Source organism: Myxine glutinosa, chromosome 1, assembly GCF_964187855.1.
Source record: "Myxine glutinosa chromosome 1, kmMyxGlut1.1, whole genome shotgun sequence".
In the NCBI taxonomy this organism is placed as follows: Eukaryota; Metazoa; Chordata; class Myxini; order Myxiniformes; family Myxinidae; genus Myxine; species Myxine glutinosa.
In genome coordinates this window covers 28,739,633-28,762,626 of record NC_136261.1, presented here as the reverse complement: position 1 = coordinate 28,762,626, position 22,994 = coordinate 28,739,633, and the positions used below count along the sequence as shown (strand labels likewise).

Sequence of the window (22,994 nt, the reverse complement as noted above, 5' to 3'; positions counted from 1 at the left end):
TACTTCTTGTAAATGCTTGTGTGTGAATTTGTCTTCTTGCCTTGTGAAGGTCTTCCTGAGCCGCAGCGTTCTCCCGAGTTTGATTGCCTCACTCCTGAACAAGGTTTTTACACATCCAAAGACTTTTTGCCACTCGTCGCCACCGCATCAAAACCAGGTGTGTGATTTATTTTTATTCTTTGGGAATGGGATTTTTGGGGGCACTGTGCCTTTTCATTGGTAACGTTTTAGTCCCCATCTCAAATTGTCTCAAGGGCATCAGGAGTCGACTACAATGTATGGATTAAAGGTCACATGTAGACAATACCAGACCAGGTGGGGAATAACCGCAACTCCAACCTATACCCTGTGATCTAACTGGACACCTAAACACTTAACGGGACATTCGACTCGACTCAGATACATTCAGATAGCCTCTTCTTCTTCGTGACATGCATGCTAATTTATATGATTCTATCTTGACTGCGGTATTTCATCTACCCCCACAAACGTAACTATATATATATATATATATATATATATATATATATATATATATATATATATATATATATATATATATATATATATATATATATATATATATATATATATGCGGTCCGGTCGTGAGAGGACGCTGGCGTCGCTTGCTCGCCGCTTCTCTGACTGGACCATTGTCCGTGTCTTGCTTTCCTGGTGGTCGTGGCGGATTTTTGGCCATTGAGTCTTCCTCTGCGCGGTCCCGGCTCTGCTCTGCTGCTCCTGGCTTCGCCTGCTCGGCTCCTTCGCTATTTCCTCGGGCTCACTCTCGTGGGTTGTGCCCATTGTTTGCGGCGGCGGTGGTGGCGGTTTGCCGCCGTGATCTTGATTAGCGGCGGCGGTCGTTTGCCGCTGCATTTGCCGCTTTGCCTCCTCAACCTTGGCCTCGAGCTCGTCTCTTCGCTCCTGTCTGCCCTCTGCATGGTCCCGGCTCTGCTCCTGGCTTCACCTGCTCGGCTCCTTCGCTGTTTCCTCGGGCCCACTCCCGTGGGTTGTGTCGATTGTTTCGCCTCCTCACCCTTGGCCTCGTGCTCGCTTTGCCTTCGCTCCTGCTGGCATGGCTCTGCGGTACTCCGCCGCAAGGCTTCTCCTGCTTAAAACCCGCTCCACCCCATCATGCATCTCTGCAATCAAATCGAATGGACTCCTGCGTCGACCCACGTACATTCACCGTGGCTCCGGTCGTAAGTTTGTTTATTTACAATCAGGTCACTCCATCCCCATCCTCTGGTCGGCTCAGCGCACTCCCACTCATCGTCCCAACACACCTGGTCAAAACAACGCACAAAATCGCACCTCCTGTCTGCGAACCCTGGCCAAATCACCTGGATTCATACCCGCCGTACAAAACAACATCAAGCTCACCCTGTTCAATACCCGGTCCCTCAACAACAAATGCCTCATCCTGAACGACTACATCCTGCAAAATAAACTGGACTTTCTCTGTCTCACTGAGACCTGGCAACAACCACTGGACTACTACACGCTCAACCTCACCACACCCAATGGATATTCTTACATCAATAAACCACGCTCGGAGGGCCGAGGTGTTGGAATTGCCGTTATTCACCGACAAGACATCAAGACCAACCTCATCTCCATCTCATCTGCTCCATCATTTGAACACCTGGCTTTTAAACTCTCTGGTCACACACAGTCAGTCATGGCTGTTGTCTACCGCCCTCCCAAACCACACCCATCATTCCTGTCTGACTTCTCCTACTTTCTGACCCAGCTATGTTCCCTCTCCCCCTCAATCCTCCTCCTTGGTGATTTCAATATCCACATGGACTCCACTGACTCCACGCTAACCACTGACTTCACTGATTTACTCACCTGCTTTAACCTCACTCAACATGTCAACTTTCCTACCCATAACCGTGGTCACATTTTGGACCTTGTCTGCTCTACTGGACTAATTTTGCACCATCTCTCTGGCTCCGACCTCACTCTCTCTGACCACCGAGCCATCACTCTGACCATCAACATCCCCACCCCAGCACCAAGGCATTATCGCACTATCAACTTCCGTAAGCTAAACGCTCTTTCACCTGCCTCATTCTCATCGACCCTCTCTGAAAAAATGTCCACTTCTCCCTTCGTTGACCTCCACACCCCTTCTGACCTCACTGACTACTACAACCACACTCTCTCCTCCTGCCTTGACCAACTTGCGCCTATAAAAACCAAAACAGTTTCTTTCACCCATTCTGCTCCCTGGTTTACCCCTGAACTCCGCCTGATGAAAACTCGTGCTCGCCAACTTGAAAGACTCCGCAATAAAACAGGTCTCACAGTTCACTCCCAGGCCTACAAGGACCACATACAACACTATAAAGATGGCCTCTCCCGCGCGCGCTCCGCCTACTACTCTCAAATTATCCACTCTGGCTCCGGAAACACAAAAGCACTCTTCTCTACAATAAACAAACTCCTCAGCCCCCTGAACACCACCACCCAGTCATTCACAATAGACAACTGCATCTCCTTCCTTTCATTCTTCCAACGCAAAATTGAAAACATCTACAACAGCTTGACCACCGCCGCACCCGCTCCCCCTCAAACCACCTGCCCCCCCTTATCCTGCCATCCCCTGTCTCAATTCTCCCCAGTCTCCCCTACTGACCTCTCTGAACTCCTCATCGGAATGAAAACTGCCACCTGCACTCTTGACCCCATCCCCTCCAGCTTTGTCAAGGCCTCCCTTCCTGCTCTCTCTCCACTTATCATTGCAACAATAAACTCCTCCCTGTCTACAGGCATCGTCCCACCATCCCTCAAAATTGCTGCTGTTACCCCCATTCTGAAAAAACCTGGACTAAACCCTGACACCCTAAATAACTTCAGACCCATCTCCAACCTACCCTTTCTGTCAAAGGTTTTGGAACGCGCTGTAGCCACTCAACTCAAACATCACCTCTCTGCCAATAACCTGTATGAAACATTCCAATCCGGATTCCGCTCCAACCACAGTACTGAAACTGCTCTCCTCAAAATCACCAACGACCTTCTCCTCTCCTCTGACGCTGGCAACCTCAACATTCTCATCCTCCTCGACCTCAGCGCCGCCTTTGACACCATCGATCACACCATCCTCCTCACCCGACTTGAAACCACCTTTAACATTACCGGCACTGCCCTCTCTTGGATTAAATCATACCTCTCTGACAGACGTCAGTTCATCTCCATCAATAACTGCAAATCCCCCACTGCTCCCCTCCCCCAAGGTGTCCCCCAAGGTTCAGTTCTTGGCCCCCTCCTCTTCATCCTTTACCTGTCCCCCCTCGGTCACTTAATCCACCGTCATGGTCTCCAATTCCACTGCTTCGCCGATGACATCCAGCTTTTCATCTCCACCAAGTCCATCTCCACCGCCACCCACTCTATCCTGACAAACTGCATCACTGAAATAAAATCCTGGCTTCAAATCAACTTCCTCAAACTTAACTGTGATAAATCTGAAATAATCATCATTGGCCCAAAAACGCTCACCAAGTCCACCCATAACTTTGCCCTCAACATCGACGGTTTCCCAGTATCCACCTCCCCTCACATCCGGAATCTTGGCATCATCTTTGACCAAACCCTCTCCTTCGACAAATACACTAAACAGATCACAAAGACAGCCTTCTTTCACCTGAAAAACATCGCCCGTCTCCGTCCATCCCTCTCCTCCGTGGCTGCAGAAACCCTCATCCACGCCTTCATCACTTCCCGTCTGGACTACTGCAATAGCCTCCTTTATGGTTCACCCTCAACAATCACCAATAAACTCCAATACATTCAGAACTCTGCTGCCCGTCTACTCACCCATTCCCGGACCCGTGACCACATCACCCCCGTCCTTTACAAGCTTCACTGGCTCCCCATCTCCCAGAGAATCCAGTACAAAATCCTCCTCTTGACCTACAAAGCCCTCCATAACCTGGCCCCATCCTACCTGGCTGACCTCCTCTCCAGACACACTCCCACCCGCAACCTCCGCTCTGCTGGTACCAACCTCCTGACCCCCCCCATCCGGACCAAATTTAGATCCTGGGGGGACAGGGCCTTCTCCATCGCTGCTCCCACCCTAGGGAACTCGCTACCTCACACCATCAGAGACTCCTCCTCACTCACCACATTCAAAACATCACTCAAGACCCACCTGTTCAACACTGCATTCAACATTTAACCCACAGCATCTAACCCCTGACTATCTCCTCTCTTTCTCCCTCCTTTGTGCTTTGAATATTTCCCTATTGATTCTTCTTTTTTGCAATTGTCTTTATGTTTTGCTATGCATTATGTTTTGCACTCTGTCAAAGCGTCTTTGGGCTTCCTGAAAAGCGCTATATAAAATAAATGCATTATTATATATATATATATATATATATATATATATATATATATATATATATATATATATATATATATATATATATATATATATATATATACAGACTTGGCATTTAATATGGATTATTTTTTTTGTGGGGGTGAACTTACTTTTCAAGATGTCTTAGAACCAAAAGTTCATTGGAATTATGTTGAAATTATTCTAGATTTTGTTAATGTGACCTTTAAAAGAAACAAAAACCACATTTGACATTTCGAAGCAAATAAATTGATCCTTGAAAGTGATGTAAACTGATATCGAAATCAATTCACGGACAGTACTGTGTTAAACTTCTGTACGTTTTCCAGAAGTATCTCTTTATTTTGCACATTAGCCAAATTTTTTTTTTAACAAAAACAAAAGTTAAATTACAACTGGGATTACGGACAGTAAAATTACAGTTCAGTACTTCGTGTAACCCCCACGAGCATTCAGGAGAGCACGTACACGTTGAGGCATGCTGTTCACGAGATTTGCCAAGGTTTGGACAGGAATCGCTTGCCATGCAGTGACAATAGCCTGCTGCAATTCACGCACAGAGGTCGGTTGCTGGTCCAAGTGGTCGATTTGACGCGTTAATTCTGCCCACAAGTTCTCTATCGGATTCATATCTGGGGACATGGCAGGCCACTCCATATGCTCTACATCACGGTCAGCAAGAAAGTGTTGGATCATGCGAGCACGATGAGGCCGTGCATTGTCATCTTGGAAGACAAAGTTTCCTCGAAAGGCTGCACGAGAAAATGGAAGCAATGTCTCTTCCAGAATGGCCCTGTACTTGAACTGGTTCAGGTTTCCATTCAGAAGAACCAGGTCAGTTTTGCCCCCTGCATGAAAAGCAGCCCAAACGGTCACCCCACCACCTCCAGCTTGGACTCCTGGCACTATACAATCTTTGTTGTAGGCTTCATGCACTTGTCTGCTCACTCGGACGCGGCCATCTTGACGATAGACCAGATATCTAGACTCGTCACTGAAGATCACGTGATTCCAGTGTCCTGGCTGCCATTGACGGTGCTCTCTGGCCCACTGCAATCGGCGCTGGCGGTGTTGTCTGGTCAGGCGTGGCTTTCTCAGGGGACGCCTGGCACGATAGCCTGCTTGAACCAGTCGTTGGTTGACTAGCCTTCTGGATACAGGCACATTTGTCAGTTGCTGCCACTCAGCCCAAAGCCGATTCGCTGACTTGGTACGGCCATTGTGGACTAACTGGCGATCATCCCTCCTTGTGGTTCTGTGGGGATGTCCTGGCCTCGGTATTGGAGTAGGGACACCCCTCTGAGCATTTCGTTTCAGGATCTTTGACACCTGACCTTGAGTGATGCCATACTGCCGAGCAATAGCACGCTGTTTTATGCCGTAATTTCGTAAAGCCACCACTCCATGACAAACAGCATTGTCGAGTTGACGGACCATCTCCAGAGGAAGCGGCAATAACTTTTGGAGACGTGCAGCAGTTGTTTTCCACTAATACAGAATGCAACAACCCTTGTATACCCCACTGTGAAGCCAATCATGAAATGCACCTGTCCGTACATTTGGCCACACCACCTGTGAAATAATCCTGTTGTTGACTTCTTGCTGTGACAGACAATCAGTGACATGGTTCTTTTAACAAATAAATCACCAAAGTGTAAAAGAAAGTCACGAGATTGATACACTGAGTTAAGAAAGTAAACCCAAGTCAAGAAGAAAAAAATATTCCATATTAAATGCCAAGTCTGTATATATATATATATATTGTAGCAGATCTCCTGAAGCCCGTCGACGTACAGAAGGGGGGGTTAAACCCCTTTTCCCCCTCGGGTCTTCGTGTCCACGAGGCCGAGTCGCGACTTCCACAGCAAGCGTGGAAAAGGGTATCGGGTCGACGCCGCACATACCTTTGATACCCATGCTGCCACGGAAACGGGGACCGGATCCCGCACAAGCCACGCTAATCGAGTACGCCTGAGCGGTGTGCGTATCACGTGACTCGTGGCGTTACCTTTTATTGAACCCGATTCGAGGGGTTCTGTTCTTGCAATGCTAAACCAATTGTGAAATGACGGGAACAATCAAATAAGAGGAAGAACACGGTTTATTTACTATGTGCAGGGCGAAGAGACACAGAGCAGGCACTTAAGCAATCGTAACTTATCCCCAGATAAAAGGCCCACTCACTCACGCGGGGAAAAAGAAGGAAGGAAGTTCGCGCGCCAGACGCGCCTTGCCGTCGGTCGCTCCGGGACAGCTCGCCCGGCGTGGCCCTCTGGTGGTCACGGCACATACAGTCACGTGAAAAAGTAAGTACACCCCATGTAAAGTTTTGACTTTTTCAACATATTTCAACATACAGCTATTTGATCTTCATTTCAACAATATTGATAGATAAAGGTTATATAATATAACAAATATCATGAAACATTTACATTTTGTAGTCTATTGTATAATTTAAATAAACATAAATGCAAATTTCGCATGTGGAAAAAGTAAGTTCACCCTTAGCTCTAATAGGTGGTATTGCCCCCTTTGGCAGAAACAACCTCAAGTAGGCCTTTCTTATAACTGTCTACCTGTCTCTGACATCGACTGGGAGAAATTTTTGCCCATTCCTCCATGCAGAATTCTTTCAGATGTGTGACGTTTGAGGGGTTTCTTGCATGCTCAGCTCGTTTCAAATCCCCCCACAACATCTCGATGGGATTTAGATCCGGGCTTTGACTTGGCCATTCCAGCACCCTCCATTTCTTTCTTTTCAACCATTCCTTGGTGGATTTACTGGTATATTTAGGGTCATTGTCATGTTGCAAGGTCCACCTTCGGTTGAGCTTCAACTTTCCGACAGATGGCCTCACATTATCCTCAAGCACCCTCTGGTAAAATGAAGAATTCATAGTGGATTCTATGATGGTGAGCTACATAGGCCCTGATGCAGCAAAGCTGCCCCAAACCATAATATTTCCACCACCATGCTTTACAGTTGGTATCAGGTTCTTGTGGTCAAATGCTGTCTTTGGTTTTCGCCAAACATGTCTTCTGGTACTGTGGCCAAATAGCTCTACCTTTGACTCATCTGTCCAGAGCACATTGTTCCAGAAGTGCTGGTCTTTGCCTCGGTGGTCATTAGCAAACTTTAGTCTTGCCCTGATGTTCTTTCTGGACAGCAAAGTTTTCCTCCTGGCACACCTCCCATGTAGATCAAATTTGTGCAGCCTCGTTCTAATGGTAGACTCATGCACTTTGATATCAACAGTGGAAAGAGCTACCTGTAGGTCCCTTGATGACATTCTGGGATTCTTAGAGACTTCTTTCAGCATCTTGCGGTCTGCTCTCGGGCTGAACTTGCTGGGATGGCCTGGCCTGAACAAGTTGGCAGTTGTTTGGAATCTTCTCCACTTGTAAATGATCTTTCGGACAGTCAAATGATTGATTTCAAATTGTTTGGAGATCTTTTTAAATCCCTTCCCAGACTCGTAGGCATCCATAACCTTCTTTCTGAAGGCCTCAGCGAGCTCTTTTGTTCTAGGCATGGTGACGCCGCACACTTCAACAACAAAGAGCAAACCAAACGAAATGTCTGAGGTTTAAATAAGACACGTTCCTCCAAGATCCTCTCTGAAGACGTTCTAATCATTTGCACCTGAGCTGGTGCACCTGATTCTAATTTTACGTGTTTGAATTAGTGATAAATGTAGGGGTGTACTTACCTTTTCAACATGCGAAATTTGCATTTATGTTTTTAAAAATTATACAATGGACTACAAAATGTAAATGTTTCATGATATTTGTTATATTATATCACCTTTATCTATCAATATTGTTGAAATGAAGATCAAATAGCTGTATGTTGAAATATGTTGAAAAAGTCAAAACTTTACATGGGGTGTACTTACTTTTTCACGTGACTGAATGCAGGAAGCCCAGGTAGGAGGATCGTCGGGGTAGGTGGGTCTGGAATGGATCGTCTCCACAAGTGCGATTAATACAGCCGCAGAGTGCAGGGCACAGGGCACGTGGAGAGTTCGTGTGCAACGAGGCTATTACAAACAATTCAATCCACTCGTTCTGCTGCGGTTCTGACGATCTCTGACTTCGGCTCTCTCTTGTCCTCGTACGTCTGTGGATTCTGACTCTCCCAGGGGCTCCAACTCAACTGAGGCGGGGGGCCGGGGCAGGGTTTTATGACTCCGCCCCGGCCTTACACGAATGTTCCATGCCCCACCTCCCGTTGCCGTGGTGAGCCACTCCCCTCGAGCACCGATTGGCTGCTCGCGGCTTACCGGCCACTCCCCCTGCAGCTCCTCCCTTCGGCCTTGCCAGACTTGTTCCAGGCCGAGCACTTGGCATCCTAGCCCAATTGAGGCCTACTCACTGGCCTGCTCAACGCAAAACTAACACAGGAAAGGAGACTATGCTTACATTTACGAAGAAATAACTGAACTACAGCGAGGCTACATGTTGTGGTGCGTCTACCTATGAGGGGGGTCATCCTTTATTCACAAAACCGTAACAATATATATATATATTGTTACGGAACCCACCGTCGGCCTCTTTCCCCCTTATCGAGGGGGGATTAATCCCCTCGTCTATGACTGACCGACGTGGTCCTGAAGTTGCCCAACCTCCCTCCGGAGAGGCAGGTGAGCAACCCCGTTCGTGACCGTGGACAGATGTTAATTGCCGAGCGGATGGCAGCCCACGGCACGAACCATTAACAAGAACTAGACCCGATTCTCATTCGTTGGCCAAATCGTGCCACAGGTATACGATTGGGAAATCACAAAGACGACCAGACGAGCATGAAGAAGAAGAACGAAGGTAGAAAATACAAATATAATTTATTACTAATATTTACACAATCCAAGGAACCAAGGAGAAGGAAGGATACGAAAATAAAGACAGAAAGGATGGAAGGACCAGAAGACACAGTGCAACACTAGCTTATACAGACTTACTTAAACCCCAGGACAACACAGAAGACGGACGACAATCAGACTTACACGGTGCATGAAGGCAGGAACGGCTGGAGGGATGAGCAGGTGGAATCACAGGGCACAGCGAGCAGGTCCACTCTGGGCGGGAAGCGAGGTGCCGGCAGCTCCAAGTATTTGGCTGTACACCGTGCACCGGCAGGTTGGTTCACAGCAGCGCGTCAGGGCTCCGTGCGGTAGGGACTCGGTGGAAGCAGCGTTTTCGGTCGCACCTCACCATGGAACGCTTGGTTCATGCTCTCTCCCACTCATGTGCTCTTTCACGCTTCTCCTTGGTCCACGCATCTCCCGCAACTCCTGTGGGGGCGTCCGCCGCGGGTTTTATGCCACGCCTTACCAAGCCATACCCACCGAGCCTGTGGTTGGTCGTTCGGGGCTCCACCCTTGATGACGAGGTGCGGGCTACGCCCGTAAGGTGGCTCCTCCCCCCTTTTCTCTGAGATTACCTCGTGGCTAATGGAGTCTTGCGGCGAGGAACACAACCCCAAAGCAGCAGCGGCGAACGCCGCCTTGCTGGCAGGTTTCGGAGGCCATGGGGATATTTCAGGGGAGTCTATCTTATTTGAATTCGGTGCAATGGAGTGTCAACTAATGGGCAACAGAGCCTTAAACTCACATAGAATAAAGAAATAACTATTTAAAAGGGTATATGGTGGCCTGCGTGTATGTATATGGAGTAACTAAGAGGACGACCTTTGACCTTTACACACAACACGGAGATATTTACAAGAATTCATTACACTTATAGAGGGTGATATTTGCAACAATTACACATCATTCTCAAATCCACAACAATATATATATATATATATATATATATATATATATATATATATATATATATACATACATATATATGTATATATATATATATATATATATATATATATACTGTATATACTGTATATATATATATATATATATATATATATATATATATATATATATATATATATATATTTATATATAAAGAAAGGGGGAAAAAAAATTCAACCCAGATGGGACTCGAACCCCAACTTGGGAGTCTGATGCCTTACCCATTAGGCCATTGGGCCAGCGTGTTAGATTTTTTTTGTAAAAATATTTTAAAGAGGTATAAAGTGTGTCCATATATGTATATTTATATATAAAGGGAACCCTCCCTTTATATGGGATCGTTTCTCTGTATGCAACTTTAATATGGGGACTGAAAATATAATATATATATACAACAACAAACAACAACATATATGTATATATATATATATATATATATATATATATATATATATATATATATATATATATATATATATATATATATATATATATATATATCTGATCAGATATATATATATATCCCCCTGATCAAGAGGGGGTTAATCCCCTTGTCTTTTATCTGACCGACGTGATCCCGGGGGCTATTACGTCCTTCCCGGGCAGCGTTGTTGGTCCTATTACCAAAGTACTAATGCTGACCGGAAACGAGGAAATAACTCCCGCCCGAACCACGGCGTTAGTGGACACGCCGAGTGAAGCGAGCTGCGATTCGGGCCGTTAGCAGGTACTAAACCCGATTCTAAGCGGTTACTAATCGTGCCACGCTTACCCAATTGAGAAAAGACTGATACGGTCGAATTGAGAGGAAACCAGGAAGAACAGGTAATTTATTAACACTTTGTACAATTAGAAGAGGAAAAGAAAGAAGAGAATGTACAGGGAAGAGGAAGAAGCAGATACACAGGGCAGCCTTAATAACAGTCTTAACTTATTCCCTGGACACGGGCCCGTTCACTCTCAGACTCACTCTCAGGGTCACTCACACAGGGTTTGAAGATGGTCGGGTTGAAGGTCCAAGGGTCCACTGCTCGTCCGGTCCCTGACTCGTACCGTGCAGATGGTGGAATACGGCAGGCAACTCTTCCCATGGCGTAGGCGCGACGTGGACAATTATATCTCGGAGGCTTGGTTGGCGATTAGATTCGGTGTACGTAATACTTGCGCCAGCGCCGTTATACGCGTGCCCGGTATGGTTACGATCGATGCGCCACTTCCCCAATGTCCTGCACGCTGCAGTCCTCTGCAATGCATGCCGCGCGCCCGCCCTTTGTAAAGCTGGTTGCCACAGCGCATCTCTCCCTCTCGTAACTTGTTCACAATGATCACAGTGCGTCCGTTCTCACAACTCAGGTACAATGTTCAAGCCCTCTCTCTCCTCATAACTCTGAACAAGGCTCGTAGTTGCGTCCCTCCTCATAACTGAGGTGGGGGCTTCGCGCAAGGGGTTATATTGCCATGCCCAGCGAACCCTCTCGAATCTCTAGCCACACCCTGTCAGGCAATGTCACTCGAGCCCTCATTGGCTGGTGAAGGCTTACCGGCTCCGCCTTGATGGCTGCTTGATGTGGCCTCACCTCCACCCTTGCCCTCCGTCCCCTTTTCGGGCCTTACCTCGTGGCCTATGGGGTGGTTTGAGCGGAAGCCCAACGAGTTCGCGAAGGCTGCTGGCAGCCTAAAGGGCGAGGGCGAAGTACAGACTGGCTAGCGCTTAATGGCGTCGCTTGGAGGGAGGCTGCAAAATGGACGGATGAGCCTACTCTTATTTGTTCTACACAACGCAGATGCAACTATTGGGAATATCCTTATCCTAAACACATACTAAGGAATAACTAACGTCCTAAGGTGACCTACGTGTTGGATATGGCCTATCTATGGGGTGCAACCTTTAACCTTTAATGATGTTACTTGTGTGGGTTCTCAAAACCGCAACAATATATAAATATATATATGTGTATATATATTTATATATACTGTATATTTTATTTTAAAGCAAAAACTATGGTACTTAGGTGGAATTTGTTTTGAAACCCATTAATTATACGTATTGGCCGATGTATATTCCAAGTTTCAGTTAGTTTCAATGTATAGCCTTTGAGATATGAGCATCAACACATTTTGGGTGGACGGGTGGACGGACGGGCAGAAACCAACATGAATTTGAGGCTTTTCTTCATAAAACTCAAGAATGCGGAAACGGACGTTGCTGAAATTTGGCACATATTATCTCGACATACAAAGCATTTACTTCTGAAATTTGCAGCAGATTCAGTCCAGTAGAAGCCGAGAAACGAATTTTCATGTTTTGTTTTTGTGCACACAGGTCTATGCAGTCGAGCTCCACAGCTGCCCGTTTTGCATGGTACCGTGGTGGTTCTGGGTGCCGGTGACACAGCGTTTGACTGCGCTACCTCTGCACTACGCTGTGGTGCCCGCCGTGTCATCGTTGCCTTCCGCAAGGGTATTAACAACATCCGTGCTGTGCCAGAAGAGGTGACCATGAGGAATTGTCCTAAACAAACCTATTTGTACATTTAAATGTCCTTCTTGTTCTGTGCTAATTAATGAACCTCAACGCCTCCTAAAATACTCTCACGATTTCTGTTTTGACACTGCACCTGATATCAGATGAACATCCTGTATCCAAGTCATACCTTAATCCCCTTAAGCCTTAATTATTAAGCCTTAAGCCTTAAGCCTTAATTCTTAAGCCTTAAGTCTTAATCCCCTTAAGCCTTAATATAAGCATTGACATGCCTTTAGCCTTAAAATAATATAAGCCTTAATATAAAGCCTTAGGCCTTAATCCCCTAAAGCCATCAGCCTTAATATAAGCCTTAAGCCTTAAGCCTTAAGCCTTAATATCAGATGAACATCCTGTATCCAAGTCATATCTTAATCCCCTTAAGCCTTAATCCCCTTAAGCCTTAATATAAGCCTTAAGCCTTAAGCCTTAATATCAGATGAACATCCTGTATCCAAATCATACCCTAATCCCCTTAAGCCTTAAGCCTTAATATAAGCATTGACATGCCTTAAGCCTTCAGCCTTAATGTAAGCCTAAATATAAGCCTTAATATAATATAAGCCTTAATATCAGCCTTAAGCCTTAATATAAGCCTTAATATAATATAAGCCTTAATATAAGCCTTAGGCCTTAACATAAGCATTAAGCCTTAATATCAGATGAACATCCTGTATCCAAGTCATACCTCAATCCCCTTAAGCCTTAATATCAGATGAACATCCTGTATCCAAGTCATACCTCAATCCCCTTAAGCCTTAATATCAGATGAACATCCTGTATCCCAGGCATACCTTAATCCCCTTAAGCCTTAATTCGCAACGCATTCCTCACCACGGTTGAAACACAAGCTTTAAAATGTTGTGTAACCCATGCAAAGGTGGAGGCCGCACGTGAGGAGTTCTGTGAGCTGATGCCATTTGTTGCTCCGCACCGTGTGATTCTACGAGATGGTCACGTTGCGGCTCTCGAGTTGTTACGCACTGAGCAAGACGACGATGGGAGCTGGGTCACTCAAGCCGATCAACCCCTCATCTTGCGTACCAGCACGGTCATCTCGGCCTTTGGCTCCAGCTTGCATGACCCTAAAGGTAAAGTGGGGGGAGTGGAAAGGGGTTCATCACCTTTTCGTTGAATATATGCTGCTGAATGTGCCGTTCATCACGTTTCTGAGTTAAGTGTGATGCCGATCAGGAAGAAGAAGAAGCCATACTACCAACTTTGTGCACTTCCGGAATTGTTGGATTTATTTGTGTTCAAATGTCTGGTGATTGTTTTGTATTTATTTATGTGAATGTGTACTTGTATATTATAACTGTCATTAATGAAAAAAGGCTTCGGCATTATCGAGTGATAAAAAAACAAACAAAAAAAAACTTTTTCTTTAGAATTTTTCTTTTGCCTAAAACACTCCCAGGCACTCACTGATGAACCTCTGAAAGTTTGACGAAGATCCGTTCAACCATCTCTGAGAAAAATGTATATACTAGATGATTTATAATTGTTGAAATTGGTGAATTTGGCTATTCAATAAAAATGGATAATCCAGTGAACTTGACACGGTATCAAACTTGTGCTCAGTCAGTTGGATTCTGAGCGAGATTCCTAACCCGAGTGCTTATACTCAGAATAGCGCTTCACATGTAGGGTATTGTTTCACAAAGTGTGCCGAGCCTTGCATGGGTGTTAAGCCGGTTGTCTCATCTGCAGCATTAGTTGGTGGATGTTGAAGATCCGATGGTGTCTTTTGCAAAGAGTAGGCGAGTTATCGCTGATACTTTGAATAAACTATCAATTCTGCCCAATTCACCTTCAAACGTCGGGCCAGGCTGGCTTGGCTCATGAACTACTTGGCCCAAAAATGTTCCTTGACGGACCGCACAAGAAGGTGAGAATAATTTGGCCCGTTAAGGAAGAATTCATCATATTGGTTGTAGATCAAGTTTGTGCTCACATTTTCTTTTTTGGAAAGTCCAGGGCATATATTTTTAGTTTTGAGATGGATAAAGTAAGACCTTGTATCGATGAAGGATGCTGTGTGGTGAAAACATTGTCGAAGCTACTGGTATGTGTTTTTCTCATTTCTAACACTTGAGGATGTCCCTTTGATCTTTTTATTGTACACCGTTCCTGTACCATTCCATCTCCAGGTGCTGCATGACGTCATCGCCGGGCACAGTAGGGGGACCCGGCGATGACACATGCTGAAAGGGAGTACTCAGTTTTCACTCCAGTTTCTTTCTTGTTTGTTTGTCCGGGTGATATCTCCAGCCATCCTTTGATTTAGGAAGCTATAATGTTGGCACAATAGTGAGCAAGTGCTTTGGCAAAAACATTATTTTTTGTTTTTTGATTAATCCAATAATTGATTAAATGCTTAATTATTATAGATTTATTCAGTACTTATTTATTTTCTTTCTCATCTGGGCAATATCTCAGACACTTTTGAGTTAGGAAGCTGATATTCGGACATGACAATGACCAAGTGATTTGGCTTTAAAGGCTATTTTTGATTTTTTGATTAATTCATTAATCGAATAATTACTTAATTATTTGGTTAATGACTTAATTAATTGATTTTTTATAAGTTACAGATTCGGATTAAACGGTGGTGGTTTCGGTATTCCATTAGCCAATTGATTAATAATTTAATTATCTTACAATTTTTATTTATTTATTTTCATGATTATTCATTTATTTATTTTCTTTCTCATCTGGGCAATATCTCAGGCACCTTTTAAGCTAGGAAGCTAATATTCGGGCACGATAGTGACAAAGTGATGTGGCTTTAAAGGATGTTTTTGATTTATTGTTTAATCAATTCATAGATTAATTATTTATTGATTAGTCAATTTAATAATTAATTATTTAATTTTTTCGATTAATGACTTATTCATTTCATTTTTTTAAAGTTACAGCTTCAGATAAAACACTGGTGGTTGAGGTATGCTATTAGCCAATTGATTAAAAAATTATTTTATGACTATAATTTTTTGATTTTAATTATGCAATTAATCAATCAATTATTGTACACCTCTCCCTCCAAATACCATCTCTATGTGGAGGCAATGCTGAGTGCTGGAGGATATGCTATTTATTTATTTGGCATTGGGGCGGTGTACATAGAATGTATCTGTATTTGTTATTATTTTTTTGAGAGGCATTAAATTAATTTAATTAATTCAGCTCATCTATGGCATTAAATTTATGTTCAAAATAAAAATCTTCCACCAAATCATCTGGGGCAGATAGTTTAAGATTCCTTCAAGGCCGACATGTATCAGACACAGTGTCTTTTCCGTTCTATGCCGTAGATGTTTTGAATCAGATTCAGGTAATTTCAGGTAATTATATGGATGGAATCCTCATGCAGCACATCCATCTACTCAGTGTGGCCTCAATTTGGCTAACACCTCTGTATAGTCGAATAGTATTGTCGCATTGACAGGGTCTGCTAATGCATCCCCATCGCGCTAAAGCAATGTGCTTCGTGAATGGCTGAATTGAAGGAAACCACACTTAAGCAGAAAGCACATTTTTCCCCAGTCAAGATCTATATCCCACCGGTCTCTTAAAACAAGGTTGTTTAAGAAATTTATATCTTCACCAGGGATCCCTCAAACACTGAGATGGTTTGCACACATGAGAAGGTGGTAGGGAACATGGTGACACGTTTTCTTAAGAAATAGCAGGTTTATTCGAAGAGAGACGAGACAACATAAATGGAGAATTCCAGGCCGAAAGACGATACAATTGAATACAGAGAAATAAATAAATACACACTCAGTAAACGGAAATACACTTAAAACATTAAAGAACCTAAGGTGCCATAAGCACACATTCACTCATTCACACACAACGGCATGGGGAAGGTATGGGGGAGGGGGGCGGGAGCGGGAGGCAGGCATAGTTGTGTAGGTCCAGCCCCACAGCCACAAAACCAAAGGGATACCACAGATACCCGGACTTCCAAAGAAAGAAGAGAGCCAGCGATCCTCCTGCTCACTGTCCCGATTCCAACGGGTTGCTTTCTTCCTCTCCAACTGACACCAACTGGCCCACTGCCCCCAAGCACGGCCTCTTTTATCACCTCAACCACAGCCACACTCACAGTGCCCCACGGTCACAGCACAGCTTCACCAATCAAGTGGTCCACAGTTGTGCCACGGTGCCATCATGTCATAGCTCCCCTAAAAACATTGTGGGCCGCAGGGACATTTGTGGACACACATGGGACGCAGACAGCCAAACCATCTCCATTCCACCCTGTCCTGAGAGAGAGAGAGAGAGAGAGAGAGAGAGAGAGAGAGAGAGAGAGAGAGAGAGAGAGAGAGAGAGAGAGAGAGAGAGAGAGAGAGAGAGAGAGAGAAACGAGGGAAAACGAGGGAAAACGAGGGAAAACGAGGGAAAACGAGGGAAAACGAGAACGAACGAGAATGAACAATAGAAAATGAGAGAACGAACGAGAACGAACGTAAGGATTCCATTTTCCTGTCAAATTGCTGTGCCAACTATACTTCCTGTCACGGCATACATGCGAACAGGACAACTTCACTCTAACTGGTCCCTGGTTACAGAAAATGTTCTAAACCTACACCGACACAAGGATTACGCTAACTTAACAAACTATTTAATTAATACCCCCTTCAACATAAGAGTACATTCTCATATCTAGTACGTTTCCCACCATATCAGAGAGGTGGGCTATCCGTATTCTCACAAAAGAATGTAAAACTCTGGTTTACTTGCTCCTCAGGTTCATGTTGTACTGAGCTTGTTAGGTTTGGCTTTGGAGGAATTCAGTGTTTTGTACTCGTTATCCTGCATCAAATTTTCTCAATCTTCCAGATGCGGACATCCGACTCGAATCAATAATTTCGTCGTTTTTAGAATGTAGCATGCAGTGTTCACTACACTATCGGTACCAAAGTCCCCACATGTTGTCCTCAGTGCTGGAAGCCATGTTCCCTCTCCTCTTGGCGGACAACGGCCTTCCATTTGTGGAGCCAGAAAACATGAAAACAAGTGCACCTGGTGTGTTTGCTGGCGGAGACCTCACTGGCGTGGCAAGCACCACGGTAGAGGCGGCCAATGATGGGAAGACAGCAGCATGGAGCATCCACCGTTATCTGCAGGTTTGTATTCTTCCCATCTTCTCTCATTGGTCCCCTGTTTTGGATTGCATGTTTCATAATAATGAAAGACAGTAATTTGACTCCACTTAATGAACAAAAGATAAATGTCCTGGGTACACCCAGTAAGGAGACTTGGTGATTTAAATTAATAGTCTTCAAGGTAAGAATATGGGACTGGCATCCTACAGGTTGTGGGTTTAAATCTGTATGTAGGAAAAGGTCTTAAGGAATGGAATTTGAACCTTTTGGAAACCAATATTGTCACCGAGAAGCATTACCAGGACGTTGCAAAGGTTTTATTAAAATCCCCAACTACCTCACGGATGACCTTTCGTGAGTGGCTGATATTCTTGTCACATCAGTTCTGGTCAATATACAGTGCATTCAGAAAGTATTCAGACCCCTTCACTTTTTTCACATTTTGTTATGTTGCAGCCTCATGCTGAAATCGTTTAAATTCATTTTTTCCCTCATCAATCTACACTCAATACCCCATAATGACAAAGAGAAAACAGGATTTTAGAACGTTTTGCAAATTTATTAGAAAGAAAAAACTGAAAAATCACATTTACATAAGTATTCAGACCCTTTGCTACGACACTTGAAATTTAGCTCAGGTGCCTCCCATTTTTCTTGATCATCTTTGAGATGTTTCTACACCTTGATTGGAGTCCACCTGTGGTAAATTCAATTGATTGGACATGATTTGGAAAGGCACACACCTGGCTATATAAGGTCTCACAGCTGACAATGCATATCAGAGCAAAAACCAAGCCATGAGGTCGAAGGAACTGCCTGCAGAGCTCCGAGACAGGATTGTGTCGAGGCACAGATCTAGGGAAACCTACAAAAAAAATTATACTGCATTGAAGGTTCCCAAGAGCACAGTGGCCTCCATAATTCATAAATGGAAGAAGTTTGGAACAACCAGGACTCTTCCTAGAGCTGGCCGCCCGGCCAAACTGAGCAATCGGGGGAGAAGGGCCTTGGTAAGAGAGGTGAACAATAACCCGATGGTCACTCTGGCTGAGCTCCAGAGATCCTGTGTGGAAATGGGAGAAACTTCCAGAAGGACAACCATCACTGCAACACTCCACCGATCTGGGCTTTATGGCAGAGTGGCCAGACGGAAGGTTCTCCTCTGAAATACACTTGAAAGCCCGCTTGGAGTTTGCAAAAAAGCCCCTAAATGACTCTCAGACTGTGAGAAACAAGATTCTGTGGGCTTTCATGTGTCTTTAACAACTATATAACTTAACAACTTGTCAATATATAACTTAACAACTATTGTTAAGTTAAATATTGATTCTTCATATGGGGATGTGACGGGAGGGTTTGGACCAAGGCAATACTGGGATCGAGGGGGACTCGAAACATCTGCTATATTTGCTTACATAATGAATTGATGGTCCGTTATTTGCTTATTGAAGAATGTTTGATCACATTACACCAATTTGACAGTGTGTAACTGCTTTCTCTAAAGTTATAGATCCTTTAGATCGGGCCCAGTGGCCATCCTTTTGTAATCCAGCCAATGGATGGTATTTGCATCTCTCTTGCTCGTAGGAGTCGCATGGAGAGTCTGTATCGGCTGAGCCTCACCTTCCTCCCTTCATCACACCTGTGGACTTTGTGTCACTCACTGTTGAGATGTGTGGCCTACACTTCATAAACCCCTTTGGCCTGGCTAGCGCCACACAGTGTACATCAGCCCCCATGATCCGACGAGCTTTCGAGGCTGGTTGGGCCTTTGCTGTAACCAAAACCTTCAGTCTCGACAAGGTGGGCATGTTTTCTGGGGTAATGCATGGTTGTAGTAAATGTGCTAAGTCCTGTGGTCATCGCAAATTGGATGCTTTGCAAAAAAAAACGGTTGTGGTTGGGGAAAATCCTGCAGTTAGTGGTAGACCATAAGGAAGGGTTGCAATATTATAGAAATGGAAGCTGCAGAGTTTCTGGTCATTGAGCATGACAAATTGGCAATGTGAATGAGTGTGATTACAAACATGGAGTTTTGGGCTGGTAGTGTGGCCCGAAAGATGGAAGGGGAGTTGTTGGTGAAGGCATCGAGCCTATTGTTGAAGGTCCTCCTTAGCAGCTGAGACAGGAAGGTGAGTTTGTTTAGGATTGAGGGGCTGGGCAGTAAATGAGAGGGCTCTTGGCATGTGAGTGTCATGGAAGGATGGTGGGTGCCAGGAAGAGCCCCAATATGGGAGCCAGGGAGCGCTCCAGAATAGCTAGGGGCAGACACTCTCGGTTAGCCCCAAGGTCACGTGTGCCATAGCAACATAGACCCATGCGAGGAGGTCTGAGTCGGGGCCACACTGCCTAACCAACTATTGCCAAAGCACAAAGTTAGGAAGGATTTATGAGGGCCATGGCCAAATTAACAGGATGGGACCAGCAAGCTGATCAGTGGGTAATTTGGTCATTAGATCCACAGTCGTGAGATTAAAACTAACGTCTTCCATACCATACAATAAGTGTCTGCCACTGGTAGGGACAGAGTAGGGAATTGGCATTTGAGAGGACCCATCGAGTCCCTAATTGGTAGACAAAGGTAGGTGCCACTCGGAAACCCTCTCCACTCGTGAGTGAAGTAGGGCTCAGCATCAGCCCATACATTTCCCAGCCGCACCATTATTTCCTTCCCAGAGGGGAAGGAACAGGTTAGAGCTGGCCGTCCTCACCCCTGCTGACAAACCACCCGCTGACATCTCTAGCCAGCCAACAACACCAAGCAGGAAGCTTGGCACCAAGTATCGTTGCTGCCAATGAAATATTTATCTGGGCTCTGACTTTTGGGTGCTGGCCTCACAGCCAATGAACTGCTTAACTGTCTGGAACTGTTGCCCTTGTGAACTTGTTGCTCTCTCTTTCATAAACCCTGAACTTTCTTGGTTGCTGGGCAACTTTTACAATGCTAGGATTCCCCTAGGGATAATTGTTTAGGTGAGAGCTGATTGGTTGTTCCCTCCAATTACGGGTAAGAGACGTGGTTGGGTCTTGTTATTTATATGTTGACTGATATTGGCATTGCACGTGGTATGTTTGGCTCCTCTGGTGGTGCACGTATCCGTCTACGCTGTCGCTGATGATTCACGAATAAGTGTTGAAACTAGTCCGGCGACTGAAAGGGGGGGGGGGGGGGGGGGATTTTTTTTTTTTAACTCCGCATGGTCTAGGCTCGTGGAAGAACTATGACAGAACAAATCAGCACACAACATAACAAAAGGAACAGCAGGAGAAAGGGGGAAACGCCAACAGAGGGGTGGAGGGAGAAAATAGACAGAAACTGACAAACAAGGGATGCAGGTAACGATGGAGGTAGAAGAGGAATACGAGTATACAGAGATGTACTGTAGTACCGTATACTGGCGCTCCTGCATTTTGTAGGTACACCAGTCCATTTTATACAAAGGTTAAATAACTTAAGACACAAAAACTTGATGCCTGTATTTTGTAAGAAAAGGAGCAATATGATGAATGTTTGTCTGCGGAGCACAATCAAGCTGCTTGTTCATGTCCATCAAACTGCAGGACCTGGTGACGAATGTTTCACCAAGGATAGTACGTGGTACAACATCTGGGCCATTGTATGGCCCAGCACAGAGCTCCTTCCTCAATATCGAGTTGATTAGTGAGAAGACTGCTGCATATTGGTGTCGTGCCATTTCTGAGGTCAAGCAAGACTTTCCTGATCGGGTGAGGTGGACAAAGATTTGACTGCGAATTTGGCCTACAGGTTACATCATGCCTCCCATTTTTCTGTGTTATTGGGTGGTGCTAAGCAATTGATGGAGTGCCCTGTTTCCCGCTACCGTGTACTCACAGACGTATAATAGTACATTAAAATTTGGTTCGTGTAGAAGCTTAGTCCATACCTTTGTTAAATGGTAGCACAAGTTATCTAGCGCTGTTGCATGTGAGGTTTTGGCGCAACACCACAAGGTCCAATCAACTTTATTGGGGTTGACCCATCGAGTACAAAATTAAACCCCACTGACCCAATCGACACACTGTTGCCCCACGGTGTCAAAGACCTTCTCACTGTGATTCAATCTTACTGGACTAGAATTATCTGAGAGATATAGTGCAAGTGCGCAATTGCAAAATTGCCTTATGTGCAATAACATGTGCAATTGCGCGTACTAATTCACAGAAGAAAAAACAAAGTCAGTATGATCACAAAAATAAACATATTGTCCTTTCATACATCGGGGTATGAAAGGGCAATCTTGTTCTGATTGGACAAACATTAGTCGAGTTATGGTAAAAAAAAATGTAAAAATTCGGTCATGACCTGAAAAATTAGGTCAAGGTCATAAACGATATCAACTCCGTATATTTTTTATTCCCATTATTGATGCAAATTCTCAATTCAGAAAGACCCAGCCGGCTCCGAGCTGCAGCTCGGACATTGGCAGAAAAAAAAGAAAAACAGGCGAATACAAAAAATCTAAATGGTGGTTTAGTCTAAAAAGGGTCTAAAAGGGTCTAAAAAGGTCTAAGGGTCTAAAAAAAACCTCTGGGATACCAATTAAAGATTGGCTTAATAATGACTTGGGAGCTCCTTTCTGTTATTAACTTCTCGTTAAAATCAAACTAGCTGTGCAAGTCTCTGAATCAGCACCAGCAGGTGTATATGACAAAAGGAGTTGTAAAATACAGCTCATGGTTCATGCAGCAAAATGTACAAAGTTTCTCATTTGTGGCAACTCTTCACCGCCAGAATGTAAGACAAAAATCACATTCTCTAAAGAGTTTGACACAATGGATAAACTGCATACAGAGAACACCTTCGCCCAGGCCGGGTCCACCTAATGCGAGGTGGCTATAGTGCAGACGGATGTCCCCCGGCAGTTCCAACTGACCGGCAGTTTCACTTAGCCGCAACGCTCTCCAATTAACCAAAACCTCTCATCGCTGCACAAGCTTCTTTTTATTGCCAAGTAGCTTTCACAACAAGACACCTTTTCCAACTCCAGCCATTCAGGTGGTCCAACCTGGCAGCAATTTTAGGTTTATTTTGTGCTCTATCTCTCACCTATCTTGTGACAGTGGCATAATTGGAATGTCCAGAGGCATCACACAATCTCCAGTGGCATGTCTTTAATGAGTTATCAATGAGTTGCAGCTGATTTGTTCAG

At 44.7% G+C, this 22,994-nt stretch overlaps 1 protein-coding gene across 2 annotated transcripts in view; it reads left to right on the top strand.

The window, feature by feature from the left end:
• Nucleotides 1-22,994, top strand: part of DPYD (dihydropyrimidine dehydrogenase) — a 136,139-nt gene that overhangs the window by 71,519 nt on the left and 41,626 nt on the right. For both annotated transcript variants that reach the window (XR_013621839.1, XM_068104645.2), the window contains exons 9-14: nt 50-157; nt 12,509-12,678; nt 13,590-13,800; nt 17,660-17,844; nt 19,411-19,626; nt 21,385-21,549. Coding sequence is in view for 1 of the 2 variants with exons in the window: in XM_068104645.2 (XP_067960746.2) it covers nt 50-157; nt 12,509-12,678; nt 13,590-13,800; nt 17,660-17,844; nt 19,411-19,626; nt 21,385-21,549 (1,055 nt within the window). In the remaining variant the exon portion in view is untranslated. The remainder of the gene's footprint in view (nt 1-49; nt 158-12,508; nt 12,679-13,589; nt 13,801-17,659; nt 17,845-19,410; nt 19,627-21,384; nt 21,550-22,994) is intronic.